At 36.1% G+C, this 23,697-nt stretch overlaps 1 protein-coding gene across 4 annotated transcripts in view; it reads left to right on the forward strand.

The window, feature by feature from the left end:
* LOC128638686 (MOB kinase activator 2) overlaps positions 1-17,332 on the forward strand; it is a 65,071-nt gene extending 47,739 nt beyond the window's left edge. For all 4 annotated transcript variants that reach the window (XM_053690804.1, XM_053690805.1, XM_053690802.1 and 1 more), the window contains exons 5-6: positions 13,648-13,772; positions 15,956-17,332. In XM_053690804.1, coding sequence (XP_053546779.1) covers positions 13,648-13,772; positions 15,956-16,230 — 400 coding nt within the window. In that variant the 3' untranslated portion in view covers positions 16,231-17,332. The remainder of the gene's footprint in view (positions 1-13,647; positions 13,773-15,955) is intronic.
* Positions 17,333-23,697: the final 6,365 nt, after the last annotated feature.

Genomic DNA, 23,697 nt, shown 5'->3' on the forward strand with positions numbered 1-23,697 from the left:
GCGCAAGCAAAAAGGGGTTTATTGTGGGTGTTTGTGTGCGTCAGGTTTCTCTCTCGTATTACAAGTTGAAAGTAAACACAATCGATTAAGCGCACTTATAGTTAAAGCTCTTTGGGATAGTGCATATTCAGAGCTCTGGTTAACTGTTTCGCGAAACGAAAAAAGTGTCACAAAATGCAACAAAATACATTATAAAGTACAGTATCTTTTATATTTATATATTTTTTTTTAAAACATTGCACAAAGTTATAAGGGCTCAAATATATGAGATCTCAGGCAAAGGGATGTGTGTACATATGCATTTATATGTGTGTGTACATATATATTTATATGTGTATATATGTATTTATATGTGTATGTGTGTGTACATATGTATTTATATGTGTATGTGTGTGTGTACATATGTATTTATGTGTATATATGTATTAATATGTGTGTGTGCGTACATATGTATTTATATGTGTATATATGTGTACATATGTATTTATATGTGTATGTGTGTGTACATATGTATTTATGTGTGTGTGTGTACATATGTATTTATATGTGTATATATGTATTTATATGTGTGTGTGTGTATATATGTATTTATATGTGTATATGTGTGTGTACATATGTATTTATGTGTGTGTGTGTGTACATATGTATTTATATGTGTATATATGTATTTATATGTGTATGTGTGTGTACATATGTATTTATATGTGTATATATGTATTTATATGTGTGTGTACATATGTATTTATATGTGTATGTGTGTGTACATATGTATTTATATGTGTATATATGTATTTATATGTGTGTGTACATATGTATTTATATGTGTATGTGTGTGTACATATGTATTTATATGTGTATATATGTATTTAGAGACATATAGTAATGCATATGTACACACATATAAGTGCATTGGAGCCCTTTGCAGTCAAGTAGATGAAAACATATAAAAACAAATTACTGCAACATTCATATTTAATAAAGTTGTAATGGCTGATTGTTTGCGGGCACTCAATAATATAGCGCTTCACTTGTAATTTAGCCCATAGTTGACTGTTGTGATACACCTGCATATCCCGAACCTTAAACATAATTAGTCTTGCATAACTCAGTGTTATGTCTAAAGCAACCCGCATATTAGACAGTATTGCCAAAGGGGTACTGTAACTCGAATTGTAGGTATATGATAGTCAGCAAATGGTGTTAATGTTTGTGGTTTATATTCTTAATAAAAATCCTTAAAGGGACAATGTATCGAGTCAAGCAGCTGATAAGTTAGGCTTGGCTCTGACTCTCTTCCATCCTCCACTGGGAGGTTAATCTCTGTTGCTGACTCTTGTATTCATAGCTTTTCTATAGCCAGTACTGCAGTATCGAAATTTTCAGTATAGGTGCCAGTTTTAACAGATAAAAGCAGCTATTTCAGATAAAATAAAGGTAAAGGAGCTAATTTTATATTATTATTTTTTATGCCACTTCATACATTTCAGCAGGTTAAACCCATAAAAGGAGAGAAAGTTTTACAGCACAATGTCCCTTTTAAATTATAGAAACACTGGTTTATCTTTTACACGCAAGCTTGTAGGTGTGCCTAATTATTACTTTACTTTATGTAAGGCAGCACACTACAGGCGTGCCTATTTTTCTTCCAGGTAGACAATAGCATTGTGTATTGCCTACTCCTCTCTTTTAAAGATCTACCATATACACAGCTATTCTTGCCCTGTTTTAACAATTGTTTTTGCTTTAACCCCTAGACACTGTTCCATTCCACCCTAACAGCGCTGGGCTTTAGCACTGATAGCACTGCATGGAACGTCCTACCTTATATGGCGCCCTGCAGCCTCCTCCTTTGTAAAAATGGAAACTCGGACCAAGGGGGGCGTGCCTAGCATCATAGACAGTCCCCCATGATCCGATCCCAGCCTTGAAATCACGTGATCACATCAATGATTACATGATTTAATTTTTCCCGGCAAGTGCTTTTAAATTAGAAATTTGTTCTGATCTAATCACTTGCACCCAGATATGAAGGGGTTAAACAGTTATGAAGGAAACACATTACACCAGTACATTTGTACATACAAATATACTACTTCTTAAATTTAAATGAAAAATATGTATTCACTGCAGTATATGGTAGTTGAATTCTGTGAATCATGCTCTGTTTTGCCTTAAAGGGACATGAAACCCTAAGTTTTTCTTTCATGATTCAGATAGAGCATTGTTTCTCAACCGCGGTCTTCAAGTACCCCCAACAGTCCAGGTTTTCATTATAGCTGAACCAGTGCACAGGTGAAATAATCAGCTAATCGACGAGAGCAGGTTAGTAACCATGGTGTTGCTGATCACCTGTGCACTAGTATAGCTATAATGGAAACCTGGACAGTTGGGGGTACTTGAGGACCGCGGTTGAGAAACACTGAGAGAGCATACAATTGTAAACAACTTTACAATTGATTTATTTATCAGTTTTGCTTTATTCTCTTTGTATCCTTTGTTGAAGGAGGAGCAATTAACTACTGGGAGCTAGCTGGACACATTGCTAAGTCAATGACAAGAGGCATATATTTGCAACCACTAATCAGTAGCTAGCTCCTAGTTCCTGAGCCTACCTAGGTATGCATTTCAACAAAGAATACCAAGATGATGCCTATGGATGAGGTGAACTAACCTTTCCCTTTTCACAGTGTCAGATTAGCCCGCTGGTATACCGTCACTTTTATCCATTGGCCGCATCCTTTGTCAGGGAGGTCACGGAGAGAGCCTTGTGCCCACGTGTTGCACATTTATTCATGGCCACTGTGCTCCTAACGAGGGTTTATGGGCTTGTAGCAGAAAAAAAAAGGCCCTAGGCAAGGTACGGTGCAGGGATGAAGGCGGGAATGTGGGGTCTTGGGTCCGGTCTCAAACAGTTCCAGGGACAGTGTGATTTCCCAGTCCAGCCCTGCCTCTTCACCAGTGATTGGCTGTACATGTCATACTGATTATCTTGTTAGATTAGATTTAATGATAAAAAATAACAATAAATAATAATAAAGTCTCTATAGGGAATTTTGTTAATATATCATTTGATAAGTGTTTCTAGTGGTTTGTAATCAACCCCATAGTGTTAGACCTCGTCTCCTTACAAAACTATTTTCATATACAAACATAAGAGGTTTGGTACAACTCTTCATTCCCTGAGAGTATTACTCAGTTGGAAGCTTTTTTGCACCAAACACATTCCTTCTCTGCTCAACAAAAAAACCCAGAAAAATGTAAAAACAACATTGCAAGTCTGTATGCTAAATACCAGCTGGATTCTTTACAGATTGTATCACATTTTATTGGAATAGTATAAACATTCAACAACTGCAATGTTGTTGAACACGAACCTTCAAAAATATTGATAGCAGAGCAAGGTCACACGTATGAATCATGTCCTCTACTATAGTCATATGCAAATAATGCAGATTTACCACAATACTAGCGTTTTGTGCAGTGTTAAGAAATATAGCTAAAAAATGTTTTTGTTTTTTTTAATCAAAAACCTACTAGCTGCCATAGAGAGGTGCAAACCAATGGCCTCTGTCACATTTGTGAATTAATGGTCATGTGACCATACCTAAATGCTAGACCTAATGATGTATTCCACGCAGAGATTTGCAACTGTATTCATATTTTTTTTATTCTATGAGCTGTTGAGATATTGAAGAAATAAGTGTAGCGTTGTTGTCTCTATTAAATAATAGGAGCTGTCATGTTTAACCCAGGATTTCCATATCTTATGTTTTTAACTGAGGCCAATTAGGGACAGATATAAAAAAAGTTTCTAGACGCAGGGGTCATCAAATCTGTTAAAAATGTAGGAGCAAGGCAAAGCTTTAGGAGCCAGACAGTGATATTTGAATATAGATATATGGAGATTGACCCAAAAGTTAGGAGCCAGGGGTACAATTCTAGGAGCCAGTGGCTCCCTGGCTCCCGGGTTTGTTGAGCCCTGTACTAGAGTGAGCTAATAATTGCTGTATGGGTAATAGAAGTGCTATGTGTGTGGTGTCTGCACTTCTAATTCTCATGGGAATTGGAAAGCCCACAATTTTGTATTCATAGATAAAAGGTGTTACAATAAAAATGAAAGTATATTGATAAGTTACTCACACATTGCAAGCTCAAACTGTTTAATGTCAATTTATTCTGTAAATGGTTTAAAACTGGGACCATTTTCTAGTACATTATAAATATAAAACGGAGATTTCCACTGGTATGTTATAGTCCTAATCTTTTTTTAAAAACATACGTCTCACCTTTTGAGTGATACTTGGTATGGTTAGAAAATGGGTATCTCTCAGTTCCCATCTTATACCCAGGTGAGTCAGCCAATCAGATGATTACTCTGCATTCAGAGAGATCTTGTGTGTGGTACCTATGAGTTGGAAAGGAACACTCGGGGTTTAGAAGCTTCAGCTGCTGATGGAACACTTATATTATGCTACTGTAGGGATAGCTAATGGGTTTGCTTCCTGCACGATGCAATTATGCATAGCTATGAGTGCCAGCAGTGGAAAGCAAGCTGACGGCTCTGGGCTGGTTTATGAAAATACCAGGTTCTGCCAAAAATGGTGACCCTGGTAAGTAGTAATCATGAAGCCACATTACTACAGTAAAATCTCCTTAAAGGGAGTCGTATTTTTTATTTTATAAATATATTCAACATAAAACTTAAAGGGATATGAAACATAAATATTTTCTTTTGTGATTCAGACAGCATACTACTGAAAACTTGTTTTTCCCCCCAGTTTACTTCTATTATATTTGTTTAGTGTGTTGAAGAGATACCTAGGTATGTGGCAGGAAATAGCGCTGCTGTCTAGTGCTCTTGCAAAACCGCTGCCATATAGTGTTCCATACACATTGTTTCAACAAAAGATACTAAGAGAATGAAGAGAATTTGATAGTAGAAGTAATTTAGAAAGTTGATTAGAACTGCACGCTCTATCTCAACCATGAAAGGTTCATTTCCCTTTAAGCCTACAATTTGTATAAACAATTTTACCCTTCTTTTGGTTTGTAATGAGCCACCATCCTGCAGCAGACTCTGTACGTCATGTGCTGGAAGAAGGTCACATACGTCCTTTTTCTCCCATAAAGTGTTCTGACTCAATAAGGTGTAGGGGAATTGACTAGGAAGGGGGATAATTACGAACAATAACATCTGTAAACATATCATATTTTAAAATGCTGTTTTTGTTTGTTTTTTAGTTTATCTTAAGTTTATTTTATTTAAAAAAAAAAAACAGATGACATCACTTTTTTAAGCAGATCTGTGCTGTACCGTTCTACATTTTATTACTAGGATTGCTTAACACTCAAGACTACATTGAACTACTAAAATATGAATATTTGTTTCCTCATCCTGCCCCACAATATTTATATGAGACTTGATTTGGCTATTGATACCTAGAGTAGTAACAGGAAGTCTTGCGCAGGAGACAAGCCCACTAAAGGAATTTTGCTTGTGTTAAATATGACACGTAGGCCTAACACAGGAAGTTACAATCACTACTGGAATTTTCACTAATGTCAGCAACGCAAAGTTATCAAAGTTGAAATTTATGTATATAACTTCTTCACACTTATTTGTGTCTTTTGAGGTGGTTTATTTTTGGAACACATGTTGTACAATTAAAGGGACAGTCTACGCCAGAATTTTTATTGTTTAAAAAGACAGATAAACCCTTTATTACCCATTCCCCAGTTTTGTACAGCCAACACGGTTATATTAAAGGGATAGTAAAGTCCATTCATGATTCAGATAGGGCATGTAATTTTAAACAACTTTCTAATTTACTTTTAGCATCAAATTTGCTTTGTTCTCTTGTTATTCTTAGTTGAAAACTAAACCTAGGTAGGCTCATATGCTAATTTCTAAGCCCTTGAAGGCCACCTCTGCAGTTGACAGTTTTTCACAGCTAGAGGGCTTTAGTTCATGTGTTTCATATAGATAACACTGTGCTCATGAAGTTATTTAAGAGTCGGCACTAATTGCCTGAAATGCAAGTCTGTTAAACAATCTGAGATAAGGAGGCAATTGGCAGAAGCTTAGATACAAGGTAATTACAGAGGTAAAAAGTATATTTCTATAACAGTGTTGGTTATGCAAAACTGAGGAATGATAAATATAGGGATTATCTATCTTTTTAAATAATAACATTTTTGGTGTTTATTATCACTTTAATATACTTTTTACCTCTGTGATTACCTTGCATCTAAGCCTCCTTATTTTAGTTCTTTTGACAGACTTCCAATTTAGCCAATCTGACACACATTAACTAATGCCCTCTAGCTGTGAAAAACAGTCAAAATGCCCTGGGAAAAGAGGTGGCCTTCAAGGGCTTAGAAATTAGCATACCATACCATTAGAATACCAAGAGAACAAAGCAAATTTGATAATAAAAGTAAATTGCATAGTTGCTTAAAAATTGCATGCCCTATCTGAATCCTGAAAGTTTCATTTGGACTAGACAGTCCCTTTAAGGAGTCAAATAGGAATGAAGCTTTGGAAGGCATATGGTATATTCTGTTGAAAGATGTAAGATACATTTAAATCTTGTTCTTTTTAAAACATGTGCCTTTGTGTTTCTTAAAGTATTCTCATCTCCTTGTTTTTATACATTTATTACTTCAGTAGGAAATGTTTTTTTTGCCGAGTTCATTTACTCTCCTCTGTATGATTTGATATGATTAAGTTTGTTTAGATTGTTAACTCTGCTAATGTATTTAAGAAAAATATAAATAACTTGTTCAAAAGCAAGTGAGAGAGTTAAAGGGACGTTAAACTGCTAATTACAACCACAGTAGCATGGTTACTACTCACCACACTATTACATCACCTCCTGTACCTGTAGCTCTCTTTAAAGCCGTTGTGGTATTTTAACTCACTACAGAATCCAGTTGCTAAAGCTCTGCACGCTGGGCGCTGCCATCTTGTAGCTCACGTATTGCTGCAACCAAAAGCAGTGCGCTTTCACAGGTCTGTGATGTTACCGGCTTTTTGACAGCTGTACATTTGCGTTTAGTTTGCCTTATATTATAGAGTGGAAGTGTTACATTTTTGTAGTTTTTTGCACAGGTTAAAAGATAACAAGCATAAACTCCCAGATGGCAGCACCCAATGTGATGAGGCTGAGTTTCACTAACTGTAAATTGTAAGGGGTTAAAATAAGTGAATAACTTTGAAGACAGCTGCAGGCCCAGGAGGAAAATTAATAGCATGGTGAGTAGTAGCCATGCTACTGTAGTTATACTCAACAGTTTAATGTCCCTTTAAGATGTAGGATTTCCTGAAATGGTTACATGGACATTGTACTGTACATTTGTATCCTTTCTAATGTGTTCCCAATTATCCATTTTACCTGTTGGGGTGTATATTGTTTACAAATAGCTCTTTTGCCTTTATTTTGTCATTTACAATAGCTGCTTTTGCCTGTTGAAACCATCACCTACACACAAATATAAATGCTGCAGTATTCTCTATAGGGAATATATGTAAACAAGATGCAGCAGCAGATATCGGCCTTCCAGTGGGGAGTGGGATAAATAGCCCAACGCACTTAAAAGGATGTTCCTGCGGCTGTTTCTAATAGAATTAACTGTTATCAGCTACTTGCCTGAGTAGATTTAATATGCATAATTGTTACTTTTTTATTACATTACAGAGTCATTTAAGGTGCACTATTTAAAGGGAGGTAAATCTGTTCTGGCAATGTTCCTTATTGTACTATTGGTTACCTATACCCATTTATTTAACCTCCATGAGTTTAAATCAGCTCCAAATGGACAATACGCTACTAGACTGGAGCTGAACCCTGACACTCTGCCAATCACAGTCCGTGTTTAGCTCACGATCTGCAGTGATCCGCTCTAGGGCTTTATTTAACCCATGTGCAAGGGTTAATCACTTAAAGGGACATTATACACTCATTTTTTCTTTGCATAAATGTTTTGTAGATGATCTATTTATATAGCCCATAAAGTTTTTTGTTTTGTTTTTAAATGTATAGTTTTGCTTATTTTTAAATAACATTGCTCTGATTTTCAGACTCCTAACCAAGCCCCAAAGTTTTATGTGAATACCGTCAGCTACCTTCTCCAGCTTGCTCCTGTTTGTGTAAAGGGTCTTTTCATATACATAAGAAGGGGAGGGGGGAGTGTCTTATTTCCCACTTGCAGTGGGCTTTCAGTATAAGTGTTAAAGCATTTTCTTATTGCAGCCTTAAAGGGACATGAAACCCAAACATTGTCTTACATGATTCATTCACATAGACTCCAATAAGAAAATGCTTTAACACGTATACTTAAGTGATTAACAGAACAGAATATACCATATGCCTTCAAAAGCTTTATTCCTATTTGACTCCTTAAAGGGACAGTCTAGTCCAAATTAAACTTTCATGATTCAGATAGCGCATGCAATTTTAGGCAACTTTCCAATTTACTTGTATTAATAAAATTTGCTTTGTTCTCTTGGTATTCTTTGTTGAAAGATAAACCTGGGTAGGCTCATATGCTAACTTACTAACCTGCTCTCACCCATCAGCTGATTATTTCACCTGTGCTCTAGCTCAGCTATAATGAAAACCAGGAATGTTGGAGGTACTTGAGGACCACGGTTGAGAAACACTGACAGAGCATGCAATTTTAAACAGGTTTCCAATTTACCTCTATTATCTAATTTACTTTGTTCTCATGGTATACTTTGTTGAAAAGCATACCTAGGTAGGCTCAGGAGCTAGCTACTGATTGGTGGCTGCACATATCTACCTCTTATCATTGGCTTACAAATGTGCTCAGCTAGCTCCCAGTAGTGCATTACTACGCTTTTCAATAAAAGGATACCAAGAAAATGAAGCAAAATTGTTAATAAAAAGTAAACTGGCAAGTTGTTTAAAATTGTATGCTCTATCTGAATCATGAAAGAAAAATGTTAATGTCCCTTTAAGTTGCTTTAATGGTCATTTATCTCTGTAGGAATCTTTCTTTTAGTTTTGGTAGCCAGAGTTTAAAGCTAATAAACACTCGCCAGAACAAACTAAAAACTGTAATAATGTTAAAGCAAGTTACATTTTGGCCTGATTTTGACTATTTCCCAATGACTTAAATGTGGTGAATCTGTTGATTAGAAAGATTTGTTTTTTTGCTAAATTTAGGCCGATGATTTTTATGTCTGGATATTTTGAGGTTGAAATAAGAATATGTATTTTATTACCTCACACTCTTATATAAGTTATAAAACCTCAGCTTCCATACTTGTATCACTACCTAAGAAAAACAACAAATGACTTCACCTTGTAGAACAGGCAACGAAAAAAAACAACATGATTTCATCAGCTGCCATGTAATTTTACAGTCGCACATGTCTGAAATATTTTGGGGATGGAATATAAGTCCGCCAATAAATCAGACAGGAAATGCTGTATAAGGAACAGATCATCTAGCTTTGCAAAGATTAGAATATTTATCGTCTGGTCCCCCGATTTAGAGCTTTTGTGTCACGTCCATCAGCTTCTTTCTCAGAGGCTCGGATTTGGGAACTCCAGGGTTACACAAGCCCAGAAGTCGTGCAAATGGCACTGTGTTGATAGCAAGTTGCCATGTAACCTGCATACACAGAAACAGCTGACTGTGGCCTCGGGGGTTATAATTAGCTTGAAGTGCACCTGTCGCCCGCTTCACTATTAAAGGAAAACGACTGCTACACGTAACACTTTGCTGAATTTAGCACTTAATCTATAGCTCAAATAATACCCCAGTGCGCAGAATTATTTTTTACTATCATTTAGATTTTGGGGGGAGGGGGGTAAATGAAGTACAGCGGGTATTGAAATGTTTCTGTGGATTAAACTGATGGTTGTGTAAAATTAATCTAATTTTCAACATTGAAATAATATTAAAGCGACATGAAACCCACATTTCTTCTTTTATGATTTAGAAATAGCATGCAGTTTTAAACAACTTTTTAATTTACTTCTATTATCTAATTTGCTTAATTCTTGTGATATCCTTTTCTAAAAAGCATATTTAGATAGGCGGCTGCACATAGATGCCTCATGTGTCTCACCTATGTGCATTGCTATTTCTCCAACAAAGGATATATAAATAATAAAGCACCTTAGATAACAGGAGCAAACTGGAATGTTCTTTAAAATTGTATTCTCTACCTGAATCACAATAGAAAAATGTTGGGTTTAGTGTCCCTTTAAGGTTATGCGCTACACCAGGCAACAGGTGTCTGCCAATAGCTTCCACATAAGTGTACCTTTTATCTTTTGTGGCAGCAGAGAATATGCTCCTCTCAATATCATTTTTATTTGCTAATCCACAGGAGAGAAGTCTTTTTCTCTTGGTACTCTTTATTGAAAAGCATACATAGGTGGATTCTGGATTAGGAATGCACTACTGAGATCTGTCGATTGGTGGCTACACACATGTGCATCTTGTCATTGCTCACTGTATGTCTGACCCCGACCATCAAACTGTCCCTATGCTAGAGAGGGACAATCTCTAATTCTGAGATATGCCCCTCTTAGTCAGCAATATGTCCCTATTTGCAGAATTTCCCTCCGCCCCACCCAAACATGCCCACAAACACACCCATTACACCGCCCACTATCCACCAGGAGACCCCACCCCCTCCCAAAACGGTTTGCCCACAAAACGATGACGACCCCCTGAACCTCCTGAGTCCCTAATACCTAGCTACAAATGATGGGAGGTGTTCTTACCTCCCTGCTAAATAGAACTACATAGAAATAAAGTATTTTTTCAGCATAGCAGAATCAATTTAAAAACTGCTCTTTTTAAAAAAAAATAAAGAAAAAAATACTTAAATGTAATAAGATACCTTTCTTAGAATGATATATTCAAAATAAAGAATGGCTTGTAAATAATATGCAGATGTATTTTGTCTTAAATTATATTATTTTTTTAAACAATGTAAAAAAAAAAAGTGTAAAGTTTCAGTGTTCATAAAGCAGCCGGTGCTGCCATCTTGTAACCTAGGTTTTCTTCTCTGTTGAGGCCAATAAGGAACAGTTATATAATGGTGACTAGAGCGTGCAACCAATGGAGTCTGCGTTTCCACATTTAAAAGGAAATGTAAAGCCTACAATTATCAGAATTAAAATACAGTGAAGGGGACAAAACAAATAATGAATGTATAATTAAGTATAAATAAGAAAGAAAACACAAATGAAAACCTTTAATGCATACATCAGTTAAACTAAAACTTTCACAATACAAAAGAGGTACAAGCTATCCAGTCCAGCAGGATAGCTGTGTAAACGTTCATCTATTCACACAGAACAAATGTTATAATATTTTTAGAACAGCATGACATTTTTATTGATTAACAATGCATTCGTTGCTACTGGTTGCTATTATCACTTATTTATAAACTATCAACACCGAGGTACATAGAGAGGCAGAGAAGTACATACAGAATATCAGTGAAGAGTTCTGTCCATAGACACTTAAAGGGACAGTGAACTGTGATGCTACCTATTAACCCCTTCACTGCTGGGCATAATACACGTGTGGTGCGCGGTGGCATTTAGCGGCCTTCTAATTACCATAAAGCAATGCTAAAGCCATATATGTCTGCTATTTCTGAACAAAGGGGATCCCAGAGAAGCATTTACAACTATTTGTGCCATAATGGCACAAGTTGTTTGTAAATCATTTCAGTGAGAAACCGAAAGTTTGTGAAAAAGTGAACGATTTTTTGTATTTGATCGCATTTGGCGGTGAAATGGTGGCATGAAATATACCAAAATGGGCATAGATCAATACTTTGGGATGTCTTCTAAAAAAAAAAATATGCATGTCAAGGGATATTCAGGGATTCCTGACAGATATCAGTGTTCCAATGTAACTAGCGCTAATTTTGAAAAAAAGTGGTTTGGAAATAGCAAAGTGCTACTTGTATTTATTGCCCTATAACTTGCAAAAAAAGCAAAGAACATGTAAACATTGGGTATTTCTAAACTCAGGACAAAATTTAGAAACTATTTAGCATGGGTGTTTTTTGGTGGTTGTAGATATGTAACAGATTTTGGGGGTCAAAGTTAGAAAAAGTGTGTAGTTTTTTCCATTTTTTCCTCATATTTTATATATTTTTTTATAGTAAATTATAAGATATGATGAAAATAATGGTATCTTTATAAAGTCCATTTAATGGCAAGAAAAACAGTATATAATATGTGTGGGTACAGTAAATGAGTAAGAGGAAAATTACAGCTAAACACAGACACCGCAAAAATGTAAAAATAGCCTTGGTCCCAAACGGACAGGAAATGGAAAAGTGCTGTGGTCATTAAGGGGTTAAAAACTAAATGGTGAAGTTCATATATTTTTAGCCTAATCCTGTGCTATGCAGTGTTTACAAGCAGATGAACAGTTGTTGAAATAATTTAATGTTATTTTTATGCATCTGTTTGTTAGGCACAATCACTAAGTGCTGTTATAGGATAAATATTGACACCTACAAAAATAAATCACTGCATATGAATTATTTTTGTATTTTTTAATATATAGTTTACAGTAGGTAATTTCTGCAAAGATAAAAGGTTAAAGAGAGTTTAAACTTTGACATGTTCTATGATACAGCTAAAATAACACCTTTTAAAGTTTTTAAAGGGACACTGAACCCAAATTTTTCTTTCATGATTCAGATAGAACATGCAATTTTAAGCAACTTTCTAATTTATTCCTATTATCAATTTTTCTTCGTTCTCTTGCTATCTTTATTTTAAAAGGCAGGAATGAAAGCTTTGGAGCCGGCCTATTTTTTGTTCAGTACCCTAGATAGGGCTTGCTGATTGGTGCCTGCATTTAGCCATACAATCAGCAAGCGCAACCCAGGTTCTCAACCTAAAATGGGCCGGCTCCAAAGCTTTTATTTCTGCTTTTTATAATAAAGATAGCAAGAGAACGAAGAAAATTTGATAATAGAAGTAAATTAGAAAGCTGCTTAAAATTGCATGCTCTATCCGAATCATGAAAGAAAAAAAAATTGAGTTTAGTATCCCTTTAAACATTAGGGGCTTTCTAGTCTACCACAAAAAATGACACACTCTAGTTTAGTTCTCTTTTAAAGGGACATAAAACACATCTTATTGTAGTGTAAAAAATTTGTGCTTTGTCCCACAACCCCTGAGAGGCCAAAAAGCAAAATATGTAACCTAGGTATTGAAAATGCTGCAAATTACCTAAACCAGCAATAAATTTGCAGGTTACAGAATTTACATTTTGGGATTGTGCAACAAGCACAGTTTTTACATTGAAGGAAGAAGGGTTTAATGTTCCATTAACAATTTAACTGCCTGGAGAGCTACAACTCAGCCAAGGGTTGAAGTATAAAATAGTGTAGATCTATAATGCATCTTATATTACTGTATGTAAAAAGGAAATGGTTATCTAAGTGTCTTGGCAAGAAAATAGTTACCTGGTTATGAGCAGCAAAAATACACAGCAGAGAAAATATTTAATGCAATCAGCAGATAATAATGATCAGCAGGGTCATTTTTCCTATTGATTTACATATGACAAAGAAAGATCAGAGGGAACAATAACTGTCGGAGCCTAATCTATGTGTGTTTGTATCATTAGGCAGTTCCAATGGACGGATGAGAAAGGGCGTAAACGGAAGTGCTCAGCCCCACAATATGCAGATTATGCTGCCAGCATCATCCAGAAACTCCTGACTGATGAAAATCTGGTTCCCACAAAGCACAGTAAGCTACACTTTGTTTTCATTCTTTTTAGCTCCCCCATTTCTTTCCCATGGGCATGTTTTTAATGTTCTGTTAAAAAAAAAAGCACAATTATTTTAATAAGAAAGATAATACAATTTTAAGATGGCTTTGGGCTAAAACTCTTGATGCACATTTGTTAAAGGGCCAGTAAATACAGTGGAATAATAATAATAATCAGCAAATGCATGATAAAAAGATAACGCAACAGAACTTAGTCTGATTTTTAAATGAGCAGTAGATTTTTTTTGCTTCACTTTCCCAGCATCCTCCTGTATCGTGACAGCCATCAGCGAATCACAAATTCATATACACTGTAAACTTACACATGCCCAGTAGAAACTGGTACCTCCAAAAGTGTGCATATAAAGACTGCAGCCCAATGCACAGCTTTGATGCTCTCACCGATGGTGTTGCTGCTAACCTGTGTAGGTCATTAATTACAGTCCACAAACAAATCTGTTTATGAAGAGCCAGTACGGGCTTCTCATTGGCTGGACAGGATATTAAAGGGACAGTTATCTATTGCTTTGATTAGCCATCTATTTTTTAATAACCTCCACTACAATACCTACAATGGATAATACAAAAAAAAATGTTAACTTCCCTGTAAATGTACAGAACACAGAATAATACATAAGAAATGTGTTACAAACTTCTATCACATGACCAGGCAGGAAGGCAGCTTTCTAGTGAAGGTGATCCTTAGGTAATTGCCTGTATTGCCTAATGAGGACTCGGCAAACATATAACTCCTTCTGCTGCAAGAAAAGAACTGTCATTTTGTGACCTAAATTTTGTCAAAACCAAAATGTCAGATGTACAGTTATCTTGTAAATGAGTTTCTAGGTACCCCTAGAAGGAAGCTTGTTAATAAGGTGCAGGAGTTGCATTTTCTAATCTGATTCATTATTCTAAATAATTTTTCTAATCTATCTACCTATCATGTCTATCCATAAGTTATCATTTATACATTCACCACAATAAGTGCGGTAAACAATATAAGGCAACTCAAACTCAGTCAGAGATGCACATCTGCAAATAAGAAACCCTGAATTAACTTGCACTATGCTCAGTCCCTACTAAAGAAACGGCTCAGCTGAGGTAAACACCATGCGCAAAGGGGAACTTAAAGGGACATTATACTCATATTGCATCAGTTTCAAGTGATATAGCATATAACTGTAAAAAGCTGACAGGAAAATATCACCTGAGCATCTCTATGTAAAAAAGGAAGATATTTTACCTCACAATTTCCTCAGCTCAGCAGAGTAAGTCCTGTGTAAAAAGTTATACTTCAGCTGCAAGTAAAAAAATGAAGAAATTAACTGCAGCCAATCAGCATCAACAGTGCTAAGGTCATGAGCTATTTTACTGTGATCTCATGAGATTTCACGTAACTCTCATGAGATTTCATAGTAAACTTCCTTAAACTGAATAGGGAAATAACATGAGTGTTCATGATGCTTACTCCCATGTCCCGGGACAGGCATACTGATTTGCTGCTTAAAGTCCTTTACAATGGGGTGTGAATACTTAGGACATTTTGATGTAAAATATCTTTCTTTTTTACATAGAGATGTTCAGGTGATATTTTCTAGTCTGCTTTTTACAGCTATGCTACAGCACTTTCAAGTGTTTCAACATTTGGGTATCATGGCCCTTTAACTGATGTTTAGAACCATCTAAAAGATGATTTAAATAGAGAGTGCAAATTTAAACAACTTTCCTATTTACTTCCATCAACAAAATATGCACAGTCTTTTTATATTTACACTTTCTGAGTCACCAGCTCCTACTGAGCATGTGCAAGAATTCACAGAATATACGTAAATGCATTTGTGATTGACTGATGGCTGTCACATGATGCAGTGAGAGTGGAAATAGACATAACTTTGAAATTTGTCAGAAATAAATCTACTACTCATTTGAAGTTCAGACTAAGTGCTATTGCATTGCCTTTTTATCATGCATTTGTTGATTATGCAAATTTACTGCATTTAGTGGTCATTTAAAGGGAAGTGGAGGTCAAAATTAAACTCTCGTTACTCAGACAGTGTACAGTTTAAAAAAAAAAAACTTTCCATTTTATTTCTATTCAATGTACCTCTTTCCCGCAGTTTATTTTTTAACTTCTGTCTATTTACCATTTTATTTTCTTGTAGGTAAAGAATTTCCTAAAACCTTCAGACCAGCAATACAAAAAACATTCCGGCTACTTTATCATCTTCTGGGCCATATTTATACTTGCCATTTTAAAACCGTGGTTCATCTTGAGTTGCATCCCCATCTTAACACGCTTTACTTGCATCTTCTGCTTTTCTGTGCAGAGTTCCACTTGCTTGATTCTAAGGAAATGGCAGTGAGTGAGGACCTAACCACAGCTCTACAGTCCAGTCCACTTGCAAAGAACTTTGCCACTCATCACAGAAATACCTGAAGATATACAGAGACAAGTTTTATGTAGAATTACTGCCACCTGGAAAATGCTTTACATCGCGTATATAGCAAGAAAATTATCCATATCTATATTTAATCTTCTTTAGTGTGTCACACTGAGCACATTCTTTTGCCAAAAGTTTAAAAAGTACAACAATGGAGTTGCTGCAAGGTTTTCTGGGAAAAACATGGACTCCTAATGTTGTCTGGAGTCCAGTGTTCCATGCACGCATAGATCCACAATCCAGTTAAGCCTGGGTACTACAAAATCGATCAAGTGCATTTTATACCATCTAAGAAAAGGTGATGTAATAATTTCCAGTCACTGCATCTGCAAATCTATAAACATATGATCGATGGACACTAAAGAGAACTGATGCTTTCTGTGGAAAGTAGTGTCTCACGGATATGTCACTGGATATGATGTAAGCACAGACTCTGTGACTTTAAAAAGGTCAGACGCTCTGACGCTCCCAGAAGGGCACTTTTTTTTATGTTTTTTAAAAAAGAAAAAAAATGTAATGGTTATTATGGATTCTTTTTGCATCTATATTAATTGCTATGGTTATAGTTACTGGTTATGTATGTATGTGTGAGTGTATATATATATATATATATATATATATATATATATATATATATATATATATAAAATATATTGGGGTTTTGTTACTGTAAAAAAATGCACTTAACTTTTGTAATTTATTCATTTTAAGTAAAAAAGAAAACAGATGAGAATTTTGTGTCAATGTATTTCTATTACTACAAGAAACTTTATGAACACGAAGAAAACATGAGCACTTACTAGATATGGGTAAAAATCCAACACTTTCCCGGTGTGATGTGTAAGAAGCATGTCAATGATATGTTAAGGACAACATAAAAGAACCTGTGTTATATAACACACCAATGACCCACCCCATATCTGCCAAAGGTACAAGCATCCAACCCTTACCTCATTATACCTGTAACTAGGATTGCACCAATACCATTTTATTTTAAGACTGAGTACAAGTACCAATGCTTTTTTTTCAAATACTCGCCGATACCAATTTTTATGTCATGTGACAGTTTCTCAAGCACAATAAAGACTAATGATTTAAGATAGCTTCTTTATAATTATGAAGAACCGAACTCAAAAAGATATTATGAAATAATAAAACGTTTTTATTTGCTTGTTGTCACAAAGTTATAAAAACGCGAAGAAATTTCACAGAACATGTTTATAAATAAAAATATTACAATAAAATATATTAATAATAACAACAATACATAACAAATGTAAAATCACAACCAACCAAAAGTGCAATACAGTAAAAAATATAACAGTGCATTGTTTAATCATGGGGAACACAACTATGGGTTAGATTACATTGACTGGTAAGCTTTACTAATGCTCTCATTAAATGTCCTACTCCATTAAAGGCTATGGAGTTGGAAATGTGAACAGAGCATTGGTAAAGTTTACCAATCAAATGTAATCTAAATCTAGTCCTATAATTGTAGGATTAGTGTTCATACAAATTAACTTAATTTGTCTTATGAAAACTCTTCCTCCAATTATATAAGCTAAGGATGTTTCTCAGAGTACAGTATGTTTTAAGCATAATTGTGCAAGATGAGAACTAGCACTATAACAGGCAATAAGTTAGTGGCAAGTTCTTTTTAAGGAACAGATGCATCTCTGCTTGTTCAGCTATAAGTCTGTTTCTGAGCTCAGTAAGGACTTTGACGCTAAGCTGAACAGTCTTTCACTTTCCACACTACTGCATGGGGCAGAAAGATATTTTTGGGCCATTAAATCTCAGTTTATTAACTGCCCTGTACTTCAGGGGTTTGTCTAAATGAGGTACAGTGATCTCTCCCAGGTAGGCTTCCAGTTGTATAGTAGCAGCTTTTGGAGCGCTGCTCTCAGACGTACAATAATACAAATAACTGCAATTTTTTATTGGCAGAACAGAAGTGAATAATTTTTAGTTAAGTCTCTACTCCAGCTTAAAATGAAATGGGAACATGAAGATTGAAAAATGCCACAAGATGGCATATGGGTAAGATCTAAGATCTGGAGGAATCGGTTTAAGTATCGGAGCATTTGCACGAGTACAAGTACTTGGTATCGGTACCGATACTAGTATCTTTGCAACCCTACCTGCAACCTTGACTCATAAGGGTCAAGGCTCGGCCAAATAAAACCCACGGCTGCATCCATCTCCCTCACACGTCAAAGACCTTCCAGTCCCAGAAGGTGTCCAGAAAAAAATTGGAGGTGTGGGTATGCCCTGTGTTTAATTGAACAATCCAGTATGAGCAGTAAACAAACTAAATTGATTAGGTCAGATCAGAGGTTTGATGTGGGCATATGGCTTACAGGGGATGCAGGGCTATGCAAGGCTTATATGAGGTCCAGTAAGGTGATAGAAGCTGCAGGGCATTTTCTGTTGATAATCTGTTTGATAAGGATTGTTATCGACCTCATATGCAAGCAATAGCGCAACAATAAAATGCACTAACTGAGTATTTTCTTTTTGCACTTTTATGTACCTTTAAATTGTGATGGATTTTTCTAAAACTAAACTTCTAGAATAGATTTCAACAAAAGTGATGCTGTCTCTGCTGTTTACTGCTGTTTACAGAATGTTGCTCACTGTCACTGGTCATTAAAACATTCATACAAAGTAATCTGGTCACAGCGGGTTTGAAAGGTTAACTATGTAACACAGCCTTCAAACTCCCTTTGGCCCTTGTTAACAGTGAGTTGATGCAACCATGGTGCTGAACACACAAATGATTTCCCATTTTTACAAGCTTTGTTTGCAAAACAAGTATTGCATATAAAGTCTATACCTGTAAACAGAGAGCAAAGAGCTATCTTAATACATTTCAAAAACTGCACCAAAGAAAATGCACTGAAAACACACAAAAAAAACTTAAGACTACAGTGTAGGAATTAAAAGTAACATTTATTTATTGGGACATTATAGTACAAATACAAACTGGGCAGCACCTTCTGAAAAATGTGTCTTTAAAGGGACATGTAAATTATTAGTATACTGGGTCTGTACAACCTTATGATACCATTTCAAATCAATCTGCAATGCAAAGTGTGTTAAGAAAGGCTGCATTTGTTTTTTTCACATTACATCATCACTCTGTGCATGTACCTGTTGTATAAGCGCAAGTGCTGATTCATAGGTACTTACTAATCAATGCACGTTAGCACGGAGATTAGCACCAGGCAGGAGCACGTGGCTCCAAAAATGTAGCCTTTTTGTAATCACTGTTTAGTGGCAAATGATCCGTGGCAGCTTTCTATTGTGTATCTTTAATGTCCTTTAAATATGACAAGTCAAAAATTAATTAATTTATTAATTTTCAGATGTGCTTAGTAACATATATTACCCCTAAATGCTTCTAAAGAGAATTGTCATTTTTTTACTTGATTGTATTACATAAATTTAGCCCTAGACTATGAAGTGTCACATACCCAGAGTTGTCACATAAAAGTGAAAGATGTTGCAAGTAAAAGCGTCAAATGTGAGTTCAAGCAGTAAAATAAAAGTAAAAAAAAGAAATAAAATTTACAGTAGTTGTTGGGACACCCAGTGCGTTTAAAGAGAGATATTAAAGGGACATGAAACCCAAACATTTTCTTTCATTATTCGGATAGAGAACACAATTAAAAAAAAAAGTTTCCAATTTACAACTATTATCAGTTTTTGCTTCATTCTCATGTTATTCTTTGTTAAAAAGATACCAAGGTAGGTAACGTGCACAAGCATTAAAGGGACAGTACACTGTAAAATTGTTTTTATATGGATGTATTCTCAATGACTTGTTATACCAGCTGAAGAGTATAAAATTTATGAGAAATTGCATTTTTCGGTTTATTTGTGTATATGAAGTAGCTGGTTTTGTGCTTTTAAACCACAGCCTATTACAATGGGTTGAGCTTCAGGTAATATCAGATCTCATTATGTTATCACTTTTATGTACACAGACTTGCTTCATTATCTTAAATTTGTCTGGAACACCAAAGCTCAATACATAGAGAGAACAATGGAAAATTATAATTTTATTACTTAACTATCCTGCACCCCACTGATAGTGTAATCTCTTCTGCTGGCTGTGTTTACTTAGTCTATTCAATAGAATATACTCCAGTATAGAAACTTTCAGTATGGGTTGGGATACCACAGGCTAAATCAGCTTTTTCAAATGCCAAAATAGGGGTAAAGGAGCTACTTGTAACCCATTTCAAACACTCCAGCAGGTAAAATTAATCATTGGGAACAATTTAAAGGGGAGAAAAAATTTGGGTGAACTGTCCCTTTAAGCACTTAATGACAGAAAATAGTGCTGCCATCTAGTGATCTTGCTAATGTATAACATTGTTGCAAAACTGCTGTCATATAGTGCTGCAGACACGTACACACTCCTGAGCTTACAACCCTGCTTTTCAACAAAGGATAACAAGAAAACGATGACAATTTAACAATAGAAGAAAAATGAAAAGTTGTTTAAAGTTGGAGGTTCTATCTGAATCTTGAAAAAAATGCTTTGGGTTTTATGTCCTTTTAAAGTCAAAGTTAAACTTTTATGGTAAATCAGACATCCTCAAACTTGGCCCTCCAGAGGTTTTGGAACTACATTTCCCATGATGCTGATATGCTGGCTGAGCATCATGGGAAATGTAGTTTCAAAACCTCTGGAGGGCCAAGTTTGAGGATGTCCGAGATAGATCATGCAGTTTTAAGAGCCTTATCAAATATACTCATTTCCTTATGTATCATTTGTTGAAAAGCATACCTAGGTAGGTGCAGGAGCACTTTTATGTTCTTTTAAGACCAGAGTTAGTCTTTTTAACCATAAGAGCCCATATGACCCAAGAGTCATAATTAATTTATCTAGATTGTAAAGATATTATCTCTAGGGGATTTATTTTAATATTTCATGTTGAAATCCTGACTGAGAAGCTTCTAATGGAAAATACAAGAGAAAAAAAGGTGCATAACATCAACAATAAAGAAGTATTAGTCTGTTTGTAGGATAACAAAGGGACAATAAAAACTTGGTAACTACAAGACATTTCTGTTGTGTTGCTATAGAATATGTTCCGATCAGCCAATAGAATGCAAGCTCAATCTGATTGGCTGATCGGATCAGCCAATCGGATTGAACTTGATTCTGATTGGCTGATTCCATCAGCCAATCAGAATTTTCCTACCTTAATTCCGATTGGCTGATAGAATCCTATCAGCCAATCGGAATTTGAGGGACGCCATCTTGGATGACGTCCCTTAAAGGAACCGTCATTCTTCAGTTGGACGTCGTCGGAAGAAGATTGATCCGCGCTGGAGGTCTTCACGATGGAGCCGTTCCTCATCGGATGAAGATAGAAGATGCCGCTTGGATCAAGATGGTTGCCGGTCTGGATCGCCTCTTCTTCCCGGATAGGATGAAGACTTTGGAGCCTCTTCTGGACCTCTTCAGCCGCAGGATTATGGATCGCCAGCCCCCGCTTGGGTTGGATGAAGATTTTGGAGCCAGGACCGATCGGTGATACCCGGTGAGGTGAAGATAAGGTAGGAAGATCTTCAGGGGCTTAGTGTTAGGTTTATTTAAGGGGGGTTTGGGTTAGATTAGGGGTATGTGGGTGGTGGGTTGTAATGTTGGGGGGGGTATTGTATGTGTTTTTTTTACAGGCAAAAGAGCTGAATTTCTTGGGGCATGCCCCGCAAAGGGCCCTGTTCAGGGCTGGTAAGGTAAAAGAGCTTTGAACTTTTGTAATTTAGAATAGGGTAGGGCATTTTTTTATTTTGGGGGGCTTTGTAATTTCATTAGGGGGCTTAGAGTAGGTGTAATTAGTTTAAAATTGTTGTAATATTTTTCTAATGTTTGTAAATATTTTTTTATTTTTTGTAACTTAGTTCTTTTTTATTTTTTGTACTTTAGTTAGTTTATTTCATTGTAGTTATTTGTAGGTATTGTATTTAATTAATGTATTGATAGTGTAGTGTTAGGTTTAATTGTAGGTAATTGTAGGTATTTTATTTAATTTATTTATTGATAGTGTAGTGTTAGGTTTTAATTGTAACTTAGGTTAGGATTTATTTTACAGGTAATTTTGTAATTATTTTAACTATTTTAGCTATTAAATACAGGGAGTGCAGAATTATTAGGCAAATTAGTATTTTGACCACATCATCCTCTTTATGCATGTTGTCTTACTCCAAGCTGTATAGGCTCGAAAGCCTACTACCAATTAAGCATATTAGGTGATGTGCATCTCTGTAATGGGAAGGGGTGTGGTCTAATGACATCAACACCCTATATCAGGTGTGCATAATTATTAGGCAACTTCCTTTCCTTTGGCAAAATGGGTCAAAAGAAGGACTTGACAGGCTCAGAAAAGTCAAAAATAGTGAGATATCTTGCAGAGGGATGCAGCACTCTTAAAATTGCAAAGCTTCTGAAGCGTGATCATCGAACAATCAAGCGTTTCATTCAAAATAGTCAACAGGGTCGCAAGAAGCGTGTGGAAAAACCAAGGCGCAAAATAACTGCCCATGAACTGAGAAAAGTCAAGCGTGCAGCTGCCAAGATGCCACTTGCCACCAGTTTGGCCATATTTCAGAGCTGCAACATCACTGGAGTGCCCAAAAGCACAAGGTGTGCAATACTCAGAGACATGGCCAAGGTAAGAAAGGCTGAAAGACGACCACCACTGAACAAGACACACAAGCTGAAACGTCAAGACTGGGCCAAGAAATATCTCAAGACTGATTCTTCTAAGGTTTTATGGACTGATGAAATGAGAGTGAGTCTTGATGGGCCAGATGGATGGGCCCGTGGCTGGATTGGTAAAGGGCAGAGAGCTCCAGTCCGACTCAGACGCCAGCAAGGTGGAGGTGGAGTACTGGTTTGGGCTGGTATCATCAAAGATGAGCTTGTGGGGCCTTTTTGGGTTGAGGATGGAGTCAAGCTCAACTCCCAGTCCTACTGCCAGTTTCTGGAAGACACCTTCTTCAAGCAGTGGTACAGGAAGAAGTCTGCATCCTTCAAGAAAAACATGATTTTCATGCAGGACAATGCTCCATCACACGCGTCCAAGTACTCCACAGCGTGGCTGGCAAGAAAGGGTATAAAAGAAGAAAATCTAATGACATGGCCTCCTTGTTCACCTGATCTGAACCCCATTGAGAACCTGTGGTCCATCATCAAATGTGAGATTTACAAGGAGGGAAAACAGTACACCTCTCTGAACAGTGTCTGGGAGGCTGTGGTTGCTGCTGCACGCAATGTTGATGGTGAACAGATCAAAACACTGACAGAATCCATGGATGGCAGGCTTTTGAGTGTCCTTGCAAAGGAAGGTGGCTATATTGGTCACTGATTTGTTTTTGTTTTGTTTTTGAATGTCAGAAATGTATATTTGTGAATGTTGAGATGTTATATCGGTTTCACTGGT

The sequence above is a fragment of the Bombina bombina genome, chromosome 8 (genome assembly GCF_027579735.1).
Source record: "Bombina bombina isolate aBomBom1 chromosome 8, aBomBom1.pri, whole genome shotgun sequence".
NCBI lineage: Eukaryota > Metazoa > Chordata > Amphibia > Anura > Bombinatoridae > Bombina > Bombina bombina.